This window comes from Phaethon lepturus, unplaced genomic scaffold (genome assembly GCF_000687285.1).
Source record: "Phaethon lepturus isolate BGI_N335 unplaced genomic scaffold, ASM68728v1 scaffold10794, whole genome shotgun sequence".
Classification (NCBI taxonomy): domain Eukaryota; kingdom Metazoa; phylum Chordata; class Aves; order Phaethontiformes; family Phaethontidae; genus Phaethon; species Phaethon lepturus.
In genome coordinates this window covers 1-14,337 of record NW_010535499.1, presented here as the reverse complement: position 1 = coordinate 14,337, position 14,337 = coordinate 1, and the positions used below count along the sequence as shown (strand labels likewise).

Below are 14,337 nucleotides of genomic sequence, written 5' to 3'. Positions count from 1 at the left end.
CTACACGGCACTCGTCTCCATGTCACAACTTTGGCAAATACAGAATTAGAAAAGAAAAAAAACAACAACAGAAAACCGAACAAAAAACAGTATACTTCAAGGCAACCCAGCTGTACAACGTTTGTTTTCTGTCCTAGAACATTCTCCTCCTCATCTAAAACTGCGCACAGTGAACTTGCGTCTGCTGGCAGAGCCTGACAATGCTGCACTGCTGCAACCTGGCTCTCTTAGTTACACAGGGTTTCCAGCTTCTCCACTGTCTCCTTCAAAGAGTGCGCCACCAAGAGTGGTGAGAAAAGCCATGTGTGAGCCCACTGCGCGCACGTCGGCAGTCAAAAGGAGACAGAATCACACACACTCACACAGAAAACTACACACGGAATTTAAGATTACAAAAGGCAAAGAAGCATGAGGCATTTACCCTTGGCTTTGCTAGTTCTTTCACGGTTTCGATCTCTTCATCGGAGATGATGTCAAGGAAGCGAACAATTCGAGGTTTGTCCCACTCATCTTCCTGTTTGACAGGGCCCAGTATGTACCTAGGATTCCTGTTTCCGTCATAGTAGCGGCAGAAGAGTCTTTTTTGTCTCCGTGGAGTCTGAAAGCAAAGTGGAGCAAGGGATAATCAGAGAACTTCCCTACGACATTAACATCTTGAAAGAAACAGAAGATCTCCTGAGAACAAGAGACAGGAACAATTCACTTTGCCTACCTTAATGTTATTATGTTACACATTAAAGAGATGCTTTTAAGTTTGAGAAATTAGTACTTTCACCACATTAACGTTACCCTGTAATACTGCACACCAAGCAGTACTTTACACGGTCCTATTAAAAATAATTTTATCACTGAAACAACACCCTCATTCAATTCCATACGTAAATCTAAACTTCCAGCATCCTTATGCAATTAATTACAAATATGTAGCGCATTCAAGTTAGTCAGCAGTGCCTGTGGCAGCATTACTTTTTTTTCTACTGGACAGACCGAAACGGGGAAGAAATCCAACACACGCTAATCCTCAGTTCTACACACTCAGCCAACTGCTATAACAACTTCCCTGCTTTCACACCATGCAGAAATTCTTGACATTGTTTTGTTACGGTTGGTTTCATACAGTTGAAAACAGTCTACTCCACTTTACCATTTTGAGACCCTCCCCACGGCACAGCATTTCATACTTCCTTCTCTCGGGCAGGTAATCCTTTTTCTTAACCTCAGTTTCCTTCTCCATCTGGTCTTCTGAATCCGTGCTGGACTTATTTGCTTCTTTTTCTTTAGCCATGATATACTCAAAATATTTCATGTTCCCGTTTGCTCTTTGATGTTCAGGATCTATTGACAAAGAAAGAAACAAGCATCACTGGCAAGTTTCCAAATTGCAAAGAAGTATCCAGAAGAGGCTATTTACAAAAAAAAAAAGGAGGAAACAGATGCATACTACTGCTTCTCAAATAGAAATTAGAAACATCTACTCTGGTTTGAGAGCATTCACAGGATAGTTAAAACGCCAAGCTAAGCTGGGAGCGATGCTAGCCTGCAACATGCACATATCCTCACTCATCTGCAGGAAAGTACACGTTGCGCCCTTGGAGCTAAGCTCAATTCAACTCGTTCACAGTAAAGAAACTGCTTACTGCGAGACCCGGATCCTCGGTATGCACAGGGGTCCAAACACTAAGAAAAAGGGTTTGGCCTTTCCAGCCAATCTGACCAGAGAGGGAGAGACAAGGGAATGGGACAGGGAGAGAGCTGGGACAGCATGACTGGCCTTAAACCTAAACACTGCCCCGGCAGGAATTAAGACTTCCAGTGACAAAGCTTCTAACAAATCATTAAACTTGCAGAATTTGCTTCAGTTCACTGGTTAACAATGGTTCTCACTAGCCTTTACTGGATTAGGTTTAGTTCTGAACTTCCCACAGCATCCTTTACACAGTCAATCAGTGGGGTGTTTACAGAAGCATAAACACTTTTCGTATTTCATAAAATGGACAGTCTTAGCTTGCTGTGTTGTGTTCTGTGTTTCTTATTTTTCCAAGTTTTTCATCTCAAGTATGCTGAATTTGTATTTAAATAATCTGCAGAGATTTTGGTATTGCCAATTTAGTTTCACATTCATTAATTTTGTTCTTGCCTATACCTGAGGGGAAGTAATCTCAACAGAGGAAAGTAAGACACGATAAGACAACCAAATTTCAGGCAGTAACAACCAAGATGGGTAGATGGTTAGAAGCCAACCGTGACAGGAGGCACAAAACACTTCAATGGAAAGGAGCAATCCTTAACCATGACACTTTGTGACACAGTAGCTTAGAATATAATTGCCCGTTAAACCAGTAGCAAAACACGATTTATGGTGATACAAGTCTGATTTTCCTGGAAGCTATATCAAGTTGTTAATGGAAATATCAGTAATAATCCATTTCAAAACCCACAGACAAGTGCGAATATCGGTAAGACTGCACTCCTCAGTACAAATCCAGAGCTATCACCTGCTCGATCACAGAGCTAGATCCTGCTGAGCTGCAGATCTCTTTCACATACCCAGCTCCAGAAGGCGTTTGGTGAGCGTCATGGCTTTGCCCAGATCCCCCTGCTGATACACAGCATAACTCAGGTAGTCCAGAATGTAGACCTTATCTGCAGAAGACACTTCACCCTCATCCAACTGTTTCAGAGCTTGTTCCATCCAGAGCTCTGTGTGGTAGTAGTCAGCTTCAGTGTATGCAATCTTTCCCAGCTCAAAGCAATCTTCAGCTGTTAAAAAGGATTTGTGCTTCACACCTGTATTTAAAACAAACCAAATGGAATTTACACAGAATTCTGAACCTGTCTTCAAGGTAGCGTTCAGTTATTTCTTATTCTTCACAGCACAGTTTATTTCTGTTCACGTTGCGGTCTTCAACATACCCCTTCTGTGGTGGCTATTTGTTGAAGCCTCAGTTTAAGTATCTACAGCCTGTAAGTCCTTGGCAGAACACATAGGCGGTTAGATGCAGCTTTCCATTGCCAGAACGCCAGCAACTAGCTAAATGTCTTTACCATCAGTGGAAAAATAAAGTAAAACTTCGTTCTTCAAAACCCCAAACACTTTGAGCAAGAGCAATAGTAAGTCAAATACGAAGTTTCAGAAATCTCTTTCCAAAGACATTGTATTATCACTTTCAAAACGTTATTGAAGCACATCTTGTTAGCGACAACTTAGCAGGGGAGGAAAAAAAAAAAAAAAAAAAAAAATCAGTCAGTGAATTCCCAGCTGCTCAAGATTTTTTTTGAAGTCAGTCATTTTTAGAACCACTTGAAGAGACCTCTGAAAGATTAAAGCACTAGTAAGCAAATTACAGATTCCTATTTTTGCCACTGTAAATTAAGGCCCAAAGAAAAACCAAATTTAATCTTGTAAAAAGGAAATAGGACCTGCCAGTTTTACAGCTAAAATTACGTTCCTGATTACATCCTAATACATCCGAAATGTCTAACAGCAGCTCCCACAGCTGCGTTGCAACAGGGGAATTCTTCTGCCGAAGACATGCCTTAAGAGGTTAAATAGCTGAAGAGAGAGTCCACGAAAAGCAGTATCCCACAGAACAACTTTGATTCGTCTGACTAATTAAACACCTTGTGGTCCATCCTCTGATGGCCAGCAATTTCAGTTTTCTGAGCCTGAAGCTGCAAACTCTACAATAACATGAAGATTGGGGAAGCGGGTGCGGTGGTGGTAGAGTGCTCTCAGACAGAGCAATCCTCTGGAACGGGTAACGGGTTGCAGGGCCATAGCCTGGTACATTTAGAAGCAACGTAACACCCACACATGAAAAGGCAACTCCTAAAAGGGTGCTTAAGACAGCAATCATCAAATTGGCTTGATAATTAATATAAAGAAACAGCCCAGCCTATAATGCAAGAAAGAGTTAATTAATAAGCGATATGACAGTAGTTAAGATTCTGATCAAAACTTGGTGACTTGGCCAAACAGAAATTCCCTTGGGAAGGAAGAGGAGGAGCACAAACAAGTGACTGCATGGGATGTTGCTCTCTGGAGCTCTGAAGAGACCAACCTGCTCTCTTTTACACTCTAGAACTTTCAGGTTCTGCAATTACAGAATCACAGAATCCCTAAGGTTGGAAAGGACCTTCAAGATCATCAAGTCCAACCATTAATCCAGTGCCACCATGTCCTGAAGTGCCACATCCACACGTTTTTTGAACACTTCCAGAGATGGCAACTCCACCACCTCCCTGGGCAGCCTGTTCCAATGCTTGACCAAACACTTCCTTACTTACACTTCATTACACACAGTCCAGACAGCTTATTACTTCAGAAGCAGCAATAATCTAGTCCACCCCAAACACTTCGCCTCATATTTTTCTGCTGTTTTAAGAAAACAGTAACAAACTTCTTATTGCACTAGAATGAATCTGTAGGTCTTTGAGGCAGTCTTGAACTAAACCCAAAAGCAAGGTTATACATCATAACACATAAAGCCAATTACCCTTAATTTTATTAGGCATCTGACCACAATGAATGCTTGCAAAAACACAGATGGATTGTACAGAGTTGATTTTTTGCCAGTTAGCACAGTACTATTTTCAAACAGAGAAAACAAGGAAAACTCAGCAGAGAAAGCGTCTTCTAAAAAGAAGGAAGCACGTCTTAAACCTACCAAAGATTACCTCAGGTAATGCCACATAAAGTTCAAGTCTGTGTATGTGCTCTGTCTTTTGTTTTTTTTTTTAGTTTGAGCTTAAACTTCATGGTGCGTATAAAGAAACTTAAGTCACTCTCAATCTGAAAGGCCCATCTTAGCCATGGGAGGGAAGGAGACAATAAATGATAGAACTGTTCTGCTAAAATGCATTACATTGTGCAATAAAACTAGGTATCTGCCAGCGCACAACTACTTCAACACAAAGAAAATAATGCCCACCCAAGCAAGATTTCATTGCTATTGATTTTTCATTAAAAACTATTAACACTAAATTATCTTGGCGTAACTAGAAGAAAGACTGCAGGCTTCAACTGAAAAGAAATTTTTCAGTTCCAGCACAAGCAGAAATGAGCATGTCAGCAGAGTGAGGAGGATGACAGGACAAAGGAGAGTCTCAATTCAGAACAAAACTTGCGTTCTGTGCAGTGTGTTTTATCCACGTGCACTTAGGCAGCGCGCTGGCAAAAGCAAGCCCACCAGCAGGGAAGCCACATAGATGTAGCTTCCAAGAGAGCCTCCATAGGAACAGACCAGACAGCATGCCAGAGCAGGTCAGCTCTTCCTGCGTTCCTCTTCACCAGCACAGCCTGAAGCAACAGGTTTCTCCCTCTTGAGGTGTGGCAGAATTAAAACTCACACCTACGTCAACCTGTGTTCAACAACCCACATCCTGCCACTTTTCAGTAATTATTAGCCAAAGCAAATGTTTCCCTATTGTTACCTTCACACTATGCAGTTACAGGTGGAACAGAGCCAAATTATCTGTAATCAGCATACTTAGTAATAAGTCCACAGTGTCTTCTGAAAATAACATCAATGACTCTTACCTGGAAGATTCCCTCTGGAGAGGGTGTCTGTATCCAGATTATACGTGTCCTGAAGCCGCAAGAGGGCTTTTGCTGCACCAGTCTGATCTTCATCATTGGGGAAAAACTGCCGCTGGATAGTCATATTGGAGATAAAGCCTGGGAAGACAGGGAAACACTTGGCCTCCTTTGTCCCAGGAATTCTGTAAACACTATGCATGAAATGACTCCCTAGTCCAGGGAAAGCTAACGTTTCAGGAAAGGCCATTTATAAGTCAGGAAGAGCTATTAGCCCTGCAGAGCACCAACAAATGCCATAAGCTTGTTTCTGAAGGACAGGAGTATCCTGTTGGTTTCAGGCAGAAACTATTTTTGTCTTAACAGGTTAAAAAAAAAAAAAAGTTACATGGAACAAGAAGACCACCCCCATATGGAGAACATCACAGATAACATATTGGTAGTTTTTGCAACCATTCCACTCAATCCACCTTCCAAAAGGCTTTTCATTTAATAACATGGAATTTACAAATAATTTAGAAGAGGAAAAAACCAAACAGCGCTAAGAATAGCAGTGTATAGATTAAGCGTGGTCAATAAGAAGATGAAAAACAAAAATACTGATGTCTAACTGCAAACAACATTTGACAAGACTTTAGGCAACTAAGCAGCCACTTATGAACCTGCTTTCTGTGGACATTAACATATTTTCATAGAAACTTGGATAAACGCACTAAGTTAACAAGTTTTCTCAAGATCTATCTTCACACAACTCTGAACTCAAGATGCATGTTGAATAGTCAGCTTTTTTTTTTTTGTGAAAAGAAAGCAAAGGAACAATCAAAGAGAAAAACTTGAGGGTTTAAAGGCTTTTTAAAGAAGCACCAGGGTGATGTTTATGGAACAAAAGCAGGTTTTGTGAAGTCAAAAAATATTCCGTCTAGGAACTGTTCCCCAGTCATTACAGTCTCATGTAATCATCTCCCCTGTTATGAAAGGTTCCTGCTCCTCTCTGGTGAATGCACACCCCACCACTGCTATTGCTATTACTTGAAGGGCCCTGCTGCGGAGCTAGTGCATTACCCTCTCTTCAGTGGGAGAACTGATGCTATTTTTCCCCCTCCTACTTCTGCACAGCCAAGAAGCTGTTGGGCTGTTTACGCTGATGAGGGAAACAGAAGTCCAGAAAGCCAGGAGGGCAGAACCAGCATCCTGGTACACCCAGCCACCATAAGGAACGGCATCAAAGTCCACCATGAGGGCCTCAGTTTGAACAAACGGACAGCCACTCTGGCGTTTTTGGAAAAGTAACTTTTCTACTCAACAAACTCTTTTGTCCCAAGATCTAGAAGCACAACAAGCTTTACAGGGACAATATGATGTTTGTTAAGTTCATCTAATATCCACCAGCAGAAAACTAAGCAGCATGACCAAAAGCAGACAAAGTATAGTATGCAACGCTCAGCTGCAAAACCATCCAAAAAAACAACGAACTGGCCAAATTTGTCATTTTTGCCACACTTTAGTAGTTCTTTTTAACTATTCAGACCTGATAACACTATCATTTTATGGAAAGGTGTTCCTACTTTAAAAAGATACCATATCCTTTCACCCCCTTCCATCCTTTCTTCTGCTGCACTATACTTCCCCCAGTATTTTCCTTTTTCCTGCCAATTTTCTTAAAACAAAACAGTCCACTTTTTTCTTTTTTTTTTCTTTTCTTTCTTTTTCTCTTTTTTTTTTTTTTTTTTTTTATTTAAAGGGTTTATAGATTTCTGGCTAGCAGGTGAAGAACCTTTTCTGTTGGCATATTCAGTCACTCACAGCAACACGCAGGAAGCTGAATGTGCTGAATCCTTATCACAGACCAACCCTGGGTCTTTTTTGAAAGCTCCGTTTTTTTATCTTTTCGTACTACAAATCCACACCTGGTATTAGTTAGTTGTTGAGATGGATTCTCACAGGTCAAATATAATCATCCTGGCTTCCTTGCTACTAAAAGTCAACTATTCTGTGTCCAGTTCCCTACTGAAGAGCTTTCACTCTCGCAGAGAAAAAGAGACAGCAAAGCACTTGCTACACTAATTCAGTTCAGTTCCACAAATGCTCAGGCTCTGCCAACATTCAGGTTTTGAACCGTCACGCCTTAACAACTCTGGGCATTATCAGCGGCAATAGCACTTGACCACACTCAAAGACAGCCCCACGTCTTGTACTCAGAAGGGTTTCGTTCCCTTTTTTCTGTTCAGTGGAGTTATAACACTTAAGAGATGAAATTTCCTCATACACTAGTTTGCAAGAAGGAGGAAAGTACATGAAGCAAGCCCTGATCCCCTGCAAAATTTAAAGCATCCAAGGAGGTTATTCAGTTTAAACATAACAGTTTTCCCAAGTTTTTCTTAAGCTCAAATTATAGCACACAGAGTAAAATGGCAGGTCTTCTAGGATTATTTTCTATGAGGGCCCCTCAAAAGCAGACTTACAAGTCTAACTCAATCCACGACATGGGAAAGACGTAGTCAAGTAAAGGCAATTATAATGTGGTCCTTGTTCTCACTACAGGCACACTTACCATCTGACATGTCCTTCAGAACCAGGCTCTCCAGCTCACCCCACTCTGTGTTAAGCCGTTTCATCAACTTGAATGCATTTACAGGGTGTCCCAAAAAGCCCTCCGGGTCTTTCGTAGCAGTATCTGTCAGCTGATCCAATTTCTCTGCCCACCTACAGTAAAAATACACATTCATTAAAGTCTCTTGTAAAAGTCTGCCAATGCACTATAAAAAACAATTTCAAGCTACTCAACAGTCTTCGCTAATAAAAAAAAAAAAAACTTTTAGGTTGTCTATATATAAAACTCTCCCGGAAGGAACAAAAGGGGCTTTTTTATTTCCCCTCCACCTCCTTTTTTTTTTTTTTTTTTTTTTAAATCTTCCTGAGCTGCAGCCTAAATCTTGTGTTGCTCTTACAGTCTCTGTTGGAACACCGCTGAATGAACACCTCCCTACAAACACCAAACGCAGTATGCCAGCAGATCCACTATCAGTTTTCATGTGGGACTAATCAAAAACAAAGCTTTACCCACATTTTTGCTATTTTATTTTTAAATGCACTTTTTTCTAAAGTTTACAAAAAGGTAGTTCAAATACAGAACGCTTGTCTCCAATAATTTTAGACACACACTCTTAGATCCATGACAAGCCCTATGCCTCCCACCACAAAACTACCTTCCATACTGTAAGCCTGTATTAAGAAAGATGTCTTTCTCATGCTCCCAAATGACGAGCCCTTATCGACTTTCTGGTGCTACAGCTCTGACTCCACAAACCTCTTTAACTCTGCCACGGACATAAAGTCATTCACAACTTCAGTGCACTCTGAAACAAGCACACCTTTCAACAGCTATTGTTGTTCGTCTGTCGTTTTAATGGAAACATCCAGGGAGCCTGCTCCAGTCTCAAGGCAGCAAGCACATCACTCCTGCCATAAGCACCTGCGCTGTGCTACGACATGCCTGCAAAATAACCAAACTTCCCCTCTCTATCCAAAACAACACAGATCTAGAACATGAAGATGTGTAACAACACCCTGAAAACAGGATAAATTAATGTTAAAAAAGCCACACCCCGCAGAGAATACCAAACATCAATGCCAATATAAAACAAATACAAAATCTGTAGCCTGGAGGGAACTCTGGACATGAGCCAGCATTCAGCTTGTTGCAGAATTCGATACGCTAGAATTAAGTTTGCCCACTTTACCTGAGATGAGTATATATTTACAACTGTTAAAGGTGACACTTGTTCGCATTCACTCTTCCCACAGTGTCTTTAGCTGTTTTCCTATGCTCTGACGGCCCCTGCCTGGGTTCTTGCCAGCAGCAAAGTGACTGACGGGGTTCCTTCCCAAATGGAGCGCCCTAAGTGCTCCCATGCTGAAGACTGAAGAAACTAGGTTCAACACATTGTGCATTCACATTTTACGCGGTCAAATACAGCATACATTTCCCACTGCATGACTATCAAACCTAATGGGTATCTGAACGTCACCACAATCATGAGCCACAACCACAAGGCCAACATGCCTTTCAAGTATTTTCTGCTTCACAAAAACCTCCACCACAAGCCACCCACAAGGTGCGAGCCATCCTCCGCATTTCAGTGAATTACCAACTTGCACTGAATTTAAGTCAACACAAGCTACCGATATCCTTTAGCCAAAGTACAGAGCCCAACAAACTCAGACAATGCTGGCATTTTTTTCCAGGTTCTTCTATCTCTCCGTGACAGTCATTTTAACTTTTCTAACCTGACAGCAAGCACCTCTACTATAATAAGAGCAGAGTTGTGATGCTTGTACCATAAGCCACATCTACACATTTCTGGATGTCCAGTTGGCATGCTCCCATCTTAATTTGTAGCTATAAAGAATATACATTTATAACATTCCAAACCTGTGAGCAGTTCCAACTCTGTATTTTAAGTGCTAAAAATACAGTCCCACAGAAGTATCTTTCTTCCTGGATGACAGGATATAATACACAAAGGCTAAAATAAAATTAATGCATCTATCTAAAAGTGTTTAAACATCCTCATGACAGATTTATACACATTTTTGAAAGCTGGGAAACCATCCTTTCAGTGATACAAAAATTTTTATTCCTAGCTCAGATAAAATCTGACATATTGGGCTCTGGTCCTCGCACCTATAGAGCGAAGAAACATAGTAATGGCAATGCTCAGGTTTCCTGTTATTTTCAAACACAGTAAAGAAGTTTTATTTTGCTTTATTTTACTTCTAAATCTAAATATAGCATGTAGAAAGAGACTCTGCTCTTGTAGTGGGTTATTACTACTCATTGGTTAGCCACTCACGACCGATACAGCCACACCAACACTTTTTAGAGCTTTAGAGTGTATCATTGCAGTCCTTCTCATGCTCATTTGGAGACTTCTTGGGTTTTAGCTTCCACTAAGCAGACTGTTATTCCAAGAACTACATCCCCTGGGGAATTACGTGCAAGCAGGAGTCCCAAGGTGAAGGTATCATGCAGAAAGTGGGTGGATTAGATTTCATCATCAGAAAGCTGCATAAAACAAACCAGTGGCTTGGAGATAATAACTTAGGACAAAAACCCGACAAAAGCTGCTAGTTTAAGCTTTGCCTCAGAGGAAAAATTCCACAAATTTAATCAGCCTTGGGAGGCACTTTTTACATAAGGGTGGACTCAAATTATTAGCATTATGAAACAAGCTGCTTACTTTTTGATCTGTTCCAGCTTGCTTTCTTCTGCTTTGATGTAATCTTTCAGTGACACCACCAGATCTTTTTCTGTGTTAATTAAGTCTGTCATATGACCTAGAAAACAAATGAGTTTGGTTAGACAAAGAGAAACAAGAAAACTGAGAACTGAAAATTAGAGGCGTTCTTCCTCTCTTCTACTTCCTTCCCCTCTTCAACTCTTTCTTCCCCAAAGTCCTTCTGCATTTGCTTACATAGTCCTGAAGGAGTATTTCAGTAAGGCTTCTTGCCTTTTTTTTTTTAAAGGAGAAAATCTCATGTTGGACCAAGCTTGTTGCCATGGAAGTTAATGTAATATCACATATTTATTATTAGAACTAATTTAGGATTCATTTGGAAAAGGAAGTAGGTTGCGACAGAGTAATCTTTCATTTAAGCATATGTAATGTAGAGCAAATAAAGACAAAGCTAAGACAAAGACTTCAGGTTTGATATACAACACTAATCCAGTGTTTTAAGATTACTTGCATAACTTCAACGGGTCTCCTAACAGACTCTGTTATTAATTAGTATTTGCTTCATTTCCTGCAAGGAGACAGCTGAATGGGATCATCATGAAGCGATACAGTTCACATCTTCAGCTGTGTCAAAGGCCATCAGAACCCAGCACTGACATGCTGGTATCAACAGCTGTTTTGCTTGCTTCTACATATGTGCAACAGTCCACACCAAAGTTTTGTTTAAAAGTCAATACCTATAAGAATACATAACGAATACAAAGCCTAGCCTGGGTCATTAGACTAACTGAACTGACTTAACTCAAAGCATGTTTGTCCCAAAGAAGGAAGTCAATCAAGTTTTAAGAACTTGCAAGTGGATTTAGTTCTGTACCAATTAAAGCCCCGCTTGCCATTAACATATCATTGCAGAATCAGTTTTGAGAACCATCAAGAAATTCTTTCGGTTATGCAGCATATAAACCAAAGCATGTCTCACCAATGGAAGTGAAGAAGTCCGTATGGGCGTAAGAAAAAGGCAGCAGAAGTCCAAGGGCTACAGTATACCAAATCTTGTTGAATGCCATAGTTCAATAGCTGTCACCTCACCACGTACCTATGAAAGAAAGAAAGTAGGTTAAAAAATCCCTATTCATCAGAGAGTTGATTCTACCTTCAAAAGAGGCAGCTTATTCTCTTGGGGCTGCCACTAGTCCTTGAGGTAGTAGAATCTTGATAAGCTTGAGCAGCTCTCACAGACAACTGATGCCCTTCTGCAGACTTTCTTATACTTTTGTGTGGTAGGAAAAGAAAAAATAGCTTGGAGACAGGGTCTTCACAAGCACTCTTCCTCTTTTCGACATCTAAGACACACTGCAGGTAGAGCTGCTTCACAAAAAGCACCAAAAAACCCGAGATCAAACACTGAAAAAACTCCCATAATACCAAGTTAAAATGCATATTACCAAGTTCATCCACCCAATGAAAAAAAATGTTTCCTTTGGTCAGTCAGAAAGGCGCCAGTGGGACAGGTCTAAATGAAAACCTGACCCAGAGTAAGTTACTTGCACACTCCTGCTCTTCAGCTGCTGCCATCACGATGCCAGCTTCCATACACTATACAAAAGACTCCTCTGTCAGCTGGTTCATAGTTAGTCCCTGGTTGAGTCCACAGCAGGCTCACAGGCAGTGCCTTCTCCCACGAGCAGCTGCCAAGCTCTCAGCCTTTCAAGATCCTGAACCCTTTCAACAGCCTTGGATTTCCTTGCTACTGCGTACTTTACAAGTAATTATGCTGTCCTGGAATTCACAAGATTTACTTTTTTCCAAACACAAAAGCTTAAACTCATGTATTGAATCTGCTCAGAAAAATTAAAACCACCACATGTACTAGCAGAAACTGTTTTACAACTCTTGCAACAGCAAGACAACTAATGCAAAAAAGGAAGAATAAATCAGAAAAAGGAACATCACAAAGCAAGTCCAGCTACAAAGTGGTTCAGCCTATTTATAGGGAAGAAAGCAGTATGCTTTTGATTGACTTGACAGTACTGATAGCAAACACCACAAAACCAGATGTGCCATTCACACAAGGAAGGTGTAAACAAAATCAGGAAAGTGCAGAAGTCACACCCAAAGAAAAATCATCCCAGTCATGAGTGGAGCTATTAACAGGAAACACTCCCTTGACTCCAGAGTGCAGGATCTCTTCTCATTTTGCACCTGAAGGTTCGGGAAGCAGTTCCCTCCTTCCCTTTCCACCTTTAGCACTACAGAAAGAGCAGTACTCGGGGGTAGATTTACCGACTCTGTGGACTGCCTCATGGACAGGACAAGCACAGTTTCACTGGCACTAACAGTAACAGCAGAAAACTCAAAACAAGCCTAGAAAAGCAGCACAATCTCCAAGTCTTGTAAATCATCTGAAATCTGCATGACCACAATTGAAGGGCTGAAACATTCTGACACATTCACCAGCAGAAAGTAAGTTGTAAAGTAAAAATTTGGAGATGGAAGCCTGGAATCCTGCTTTTTCCCCAGTCAAGTCAGCCACCCCAGCCTCACCACAGCTCTAAACCAGCCCTGCTGTCCACATCAGCATTCCTCACCCCCTCCTCGCTTGCTCGTCCCCTCCACAGGCAGCCAGGCAACAAGCCAAATCAAGACTATTTCAAACATAACGAATAAAAAAATTCCACACCCCCCCCCGCTCATATCACCCTAGGTCCAATTCTGATACAGTTCACTATACAGCCATGTAACACCCATGCCAGTACAAGAGTAGAATTTGGACACGGGAATTGGCAGATGACGACAGCAAAGGCAGGCTAAATTGTTGTTTCTGGTAGCAGCACAGGTTTAACCCATTTGTGAAACTCCAGCCCTGAACCCAATGAAGATACATACCACCCTCCAGCCAGCCTGTAACACTTACCTAGTTTTCAGCATAAGCCAGGGATCCTGGAAAGGTCTATACAACTGTAGCTACCTCTTCTGTAACTAACGTCAGTCTCATTAAGCAAGAGCTCCAATTGAGTAATTCCTCTAAATTAATGGGTCACATCTGGAATCAAGTTTTCCTGCTGGCAAATTTCCTTTCACTCTTTACTTAAAAGAAGCTGTATCCACATGTGCAAGGACACTGATGTGTACCTGCGCTCTTATTAAAAACACGGCTCAATTCATATTTTGCTCTGCAGAAAGCCAAGTGCCTCCTGCTCATTCAGCACTCAAGCTAATACATCTGTGAATCAATTACAAAGCACGAACAGTTCTACTACTTGATAAATATTTGCCAGTGTTATCAGTACTCAGAATTCATTGAGCTATTTGTTTACTGCATTCAGTGAAACACAAGGAAAGCTTCAGAAAGTTTACTTTTTACTATTAATCGATATGAAACTTTTCTAAAACACAAACAAAACACTGGAAAGGTGATGAGATACTTAATGCCTTCTTTGCCTCTGTCTTTAATAGCCAGTCCAGGTATCCACAGGGTATTCAGCCCCCTGAGCTGGAAGATAGGGATGGAGAGCACAGTAACACCCCATAACCCAGGAGAAAGCAGTTAAGGACCTGTTAAGC

At 41.1% G+C, this 14,337-nt stretch overlaps 1 protein-coding gene across 4 annotated transcripts in view; it reads right to left on the bottom strand.

Moving 5' to 3' along the window:
• Positions 1-11,857, bottom strand: part of P4HA1 (prolyl 4-hydroxylase, alpha polypeptide I) — a 27,256-nt gene extending 15,399 nt beyond the window's left edge. For all 4 annotated transcript variants that reach the window (XM_010285837.1, XM_010285836.1, XM_010285835.1 and 1 more), the window contains exons 1-7: positions 11,753-11,857; positions 10,777-10,873; positions 8,088-8,239; positions 5,540-5,677; positions 2,548-2,787; positions 1,145-1,335; positions 422-598 (exon numbers count right to left, since the gene is read on the bottom strand). In XM_010285837.1, coding sequence (XP_010284139.1) covers positions 422-598; positions 1,145-1,335; positions 2,548-2,787; positions 5,540-5,677; positions 8,088-8,239; positions 10,777-10,873; positions 11,753-11,840 — 1,083 coding nt within the window. In that variant the 5' untranslated portion in view covers positions 11,841-11,857. The remainder of the gene's footprint in view (positions 1-421; positions 599-1,144; positions 1,336-2,547; positions 2,788-5,539; positions 5,678-8,087; positions 8,240-10,776; positions 10,874-11,752) is intronic.
• Positions 11,858-14,337: the final 2,480 nt, after the last annotated feature.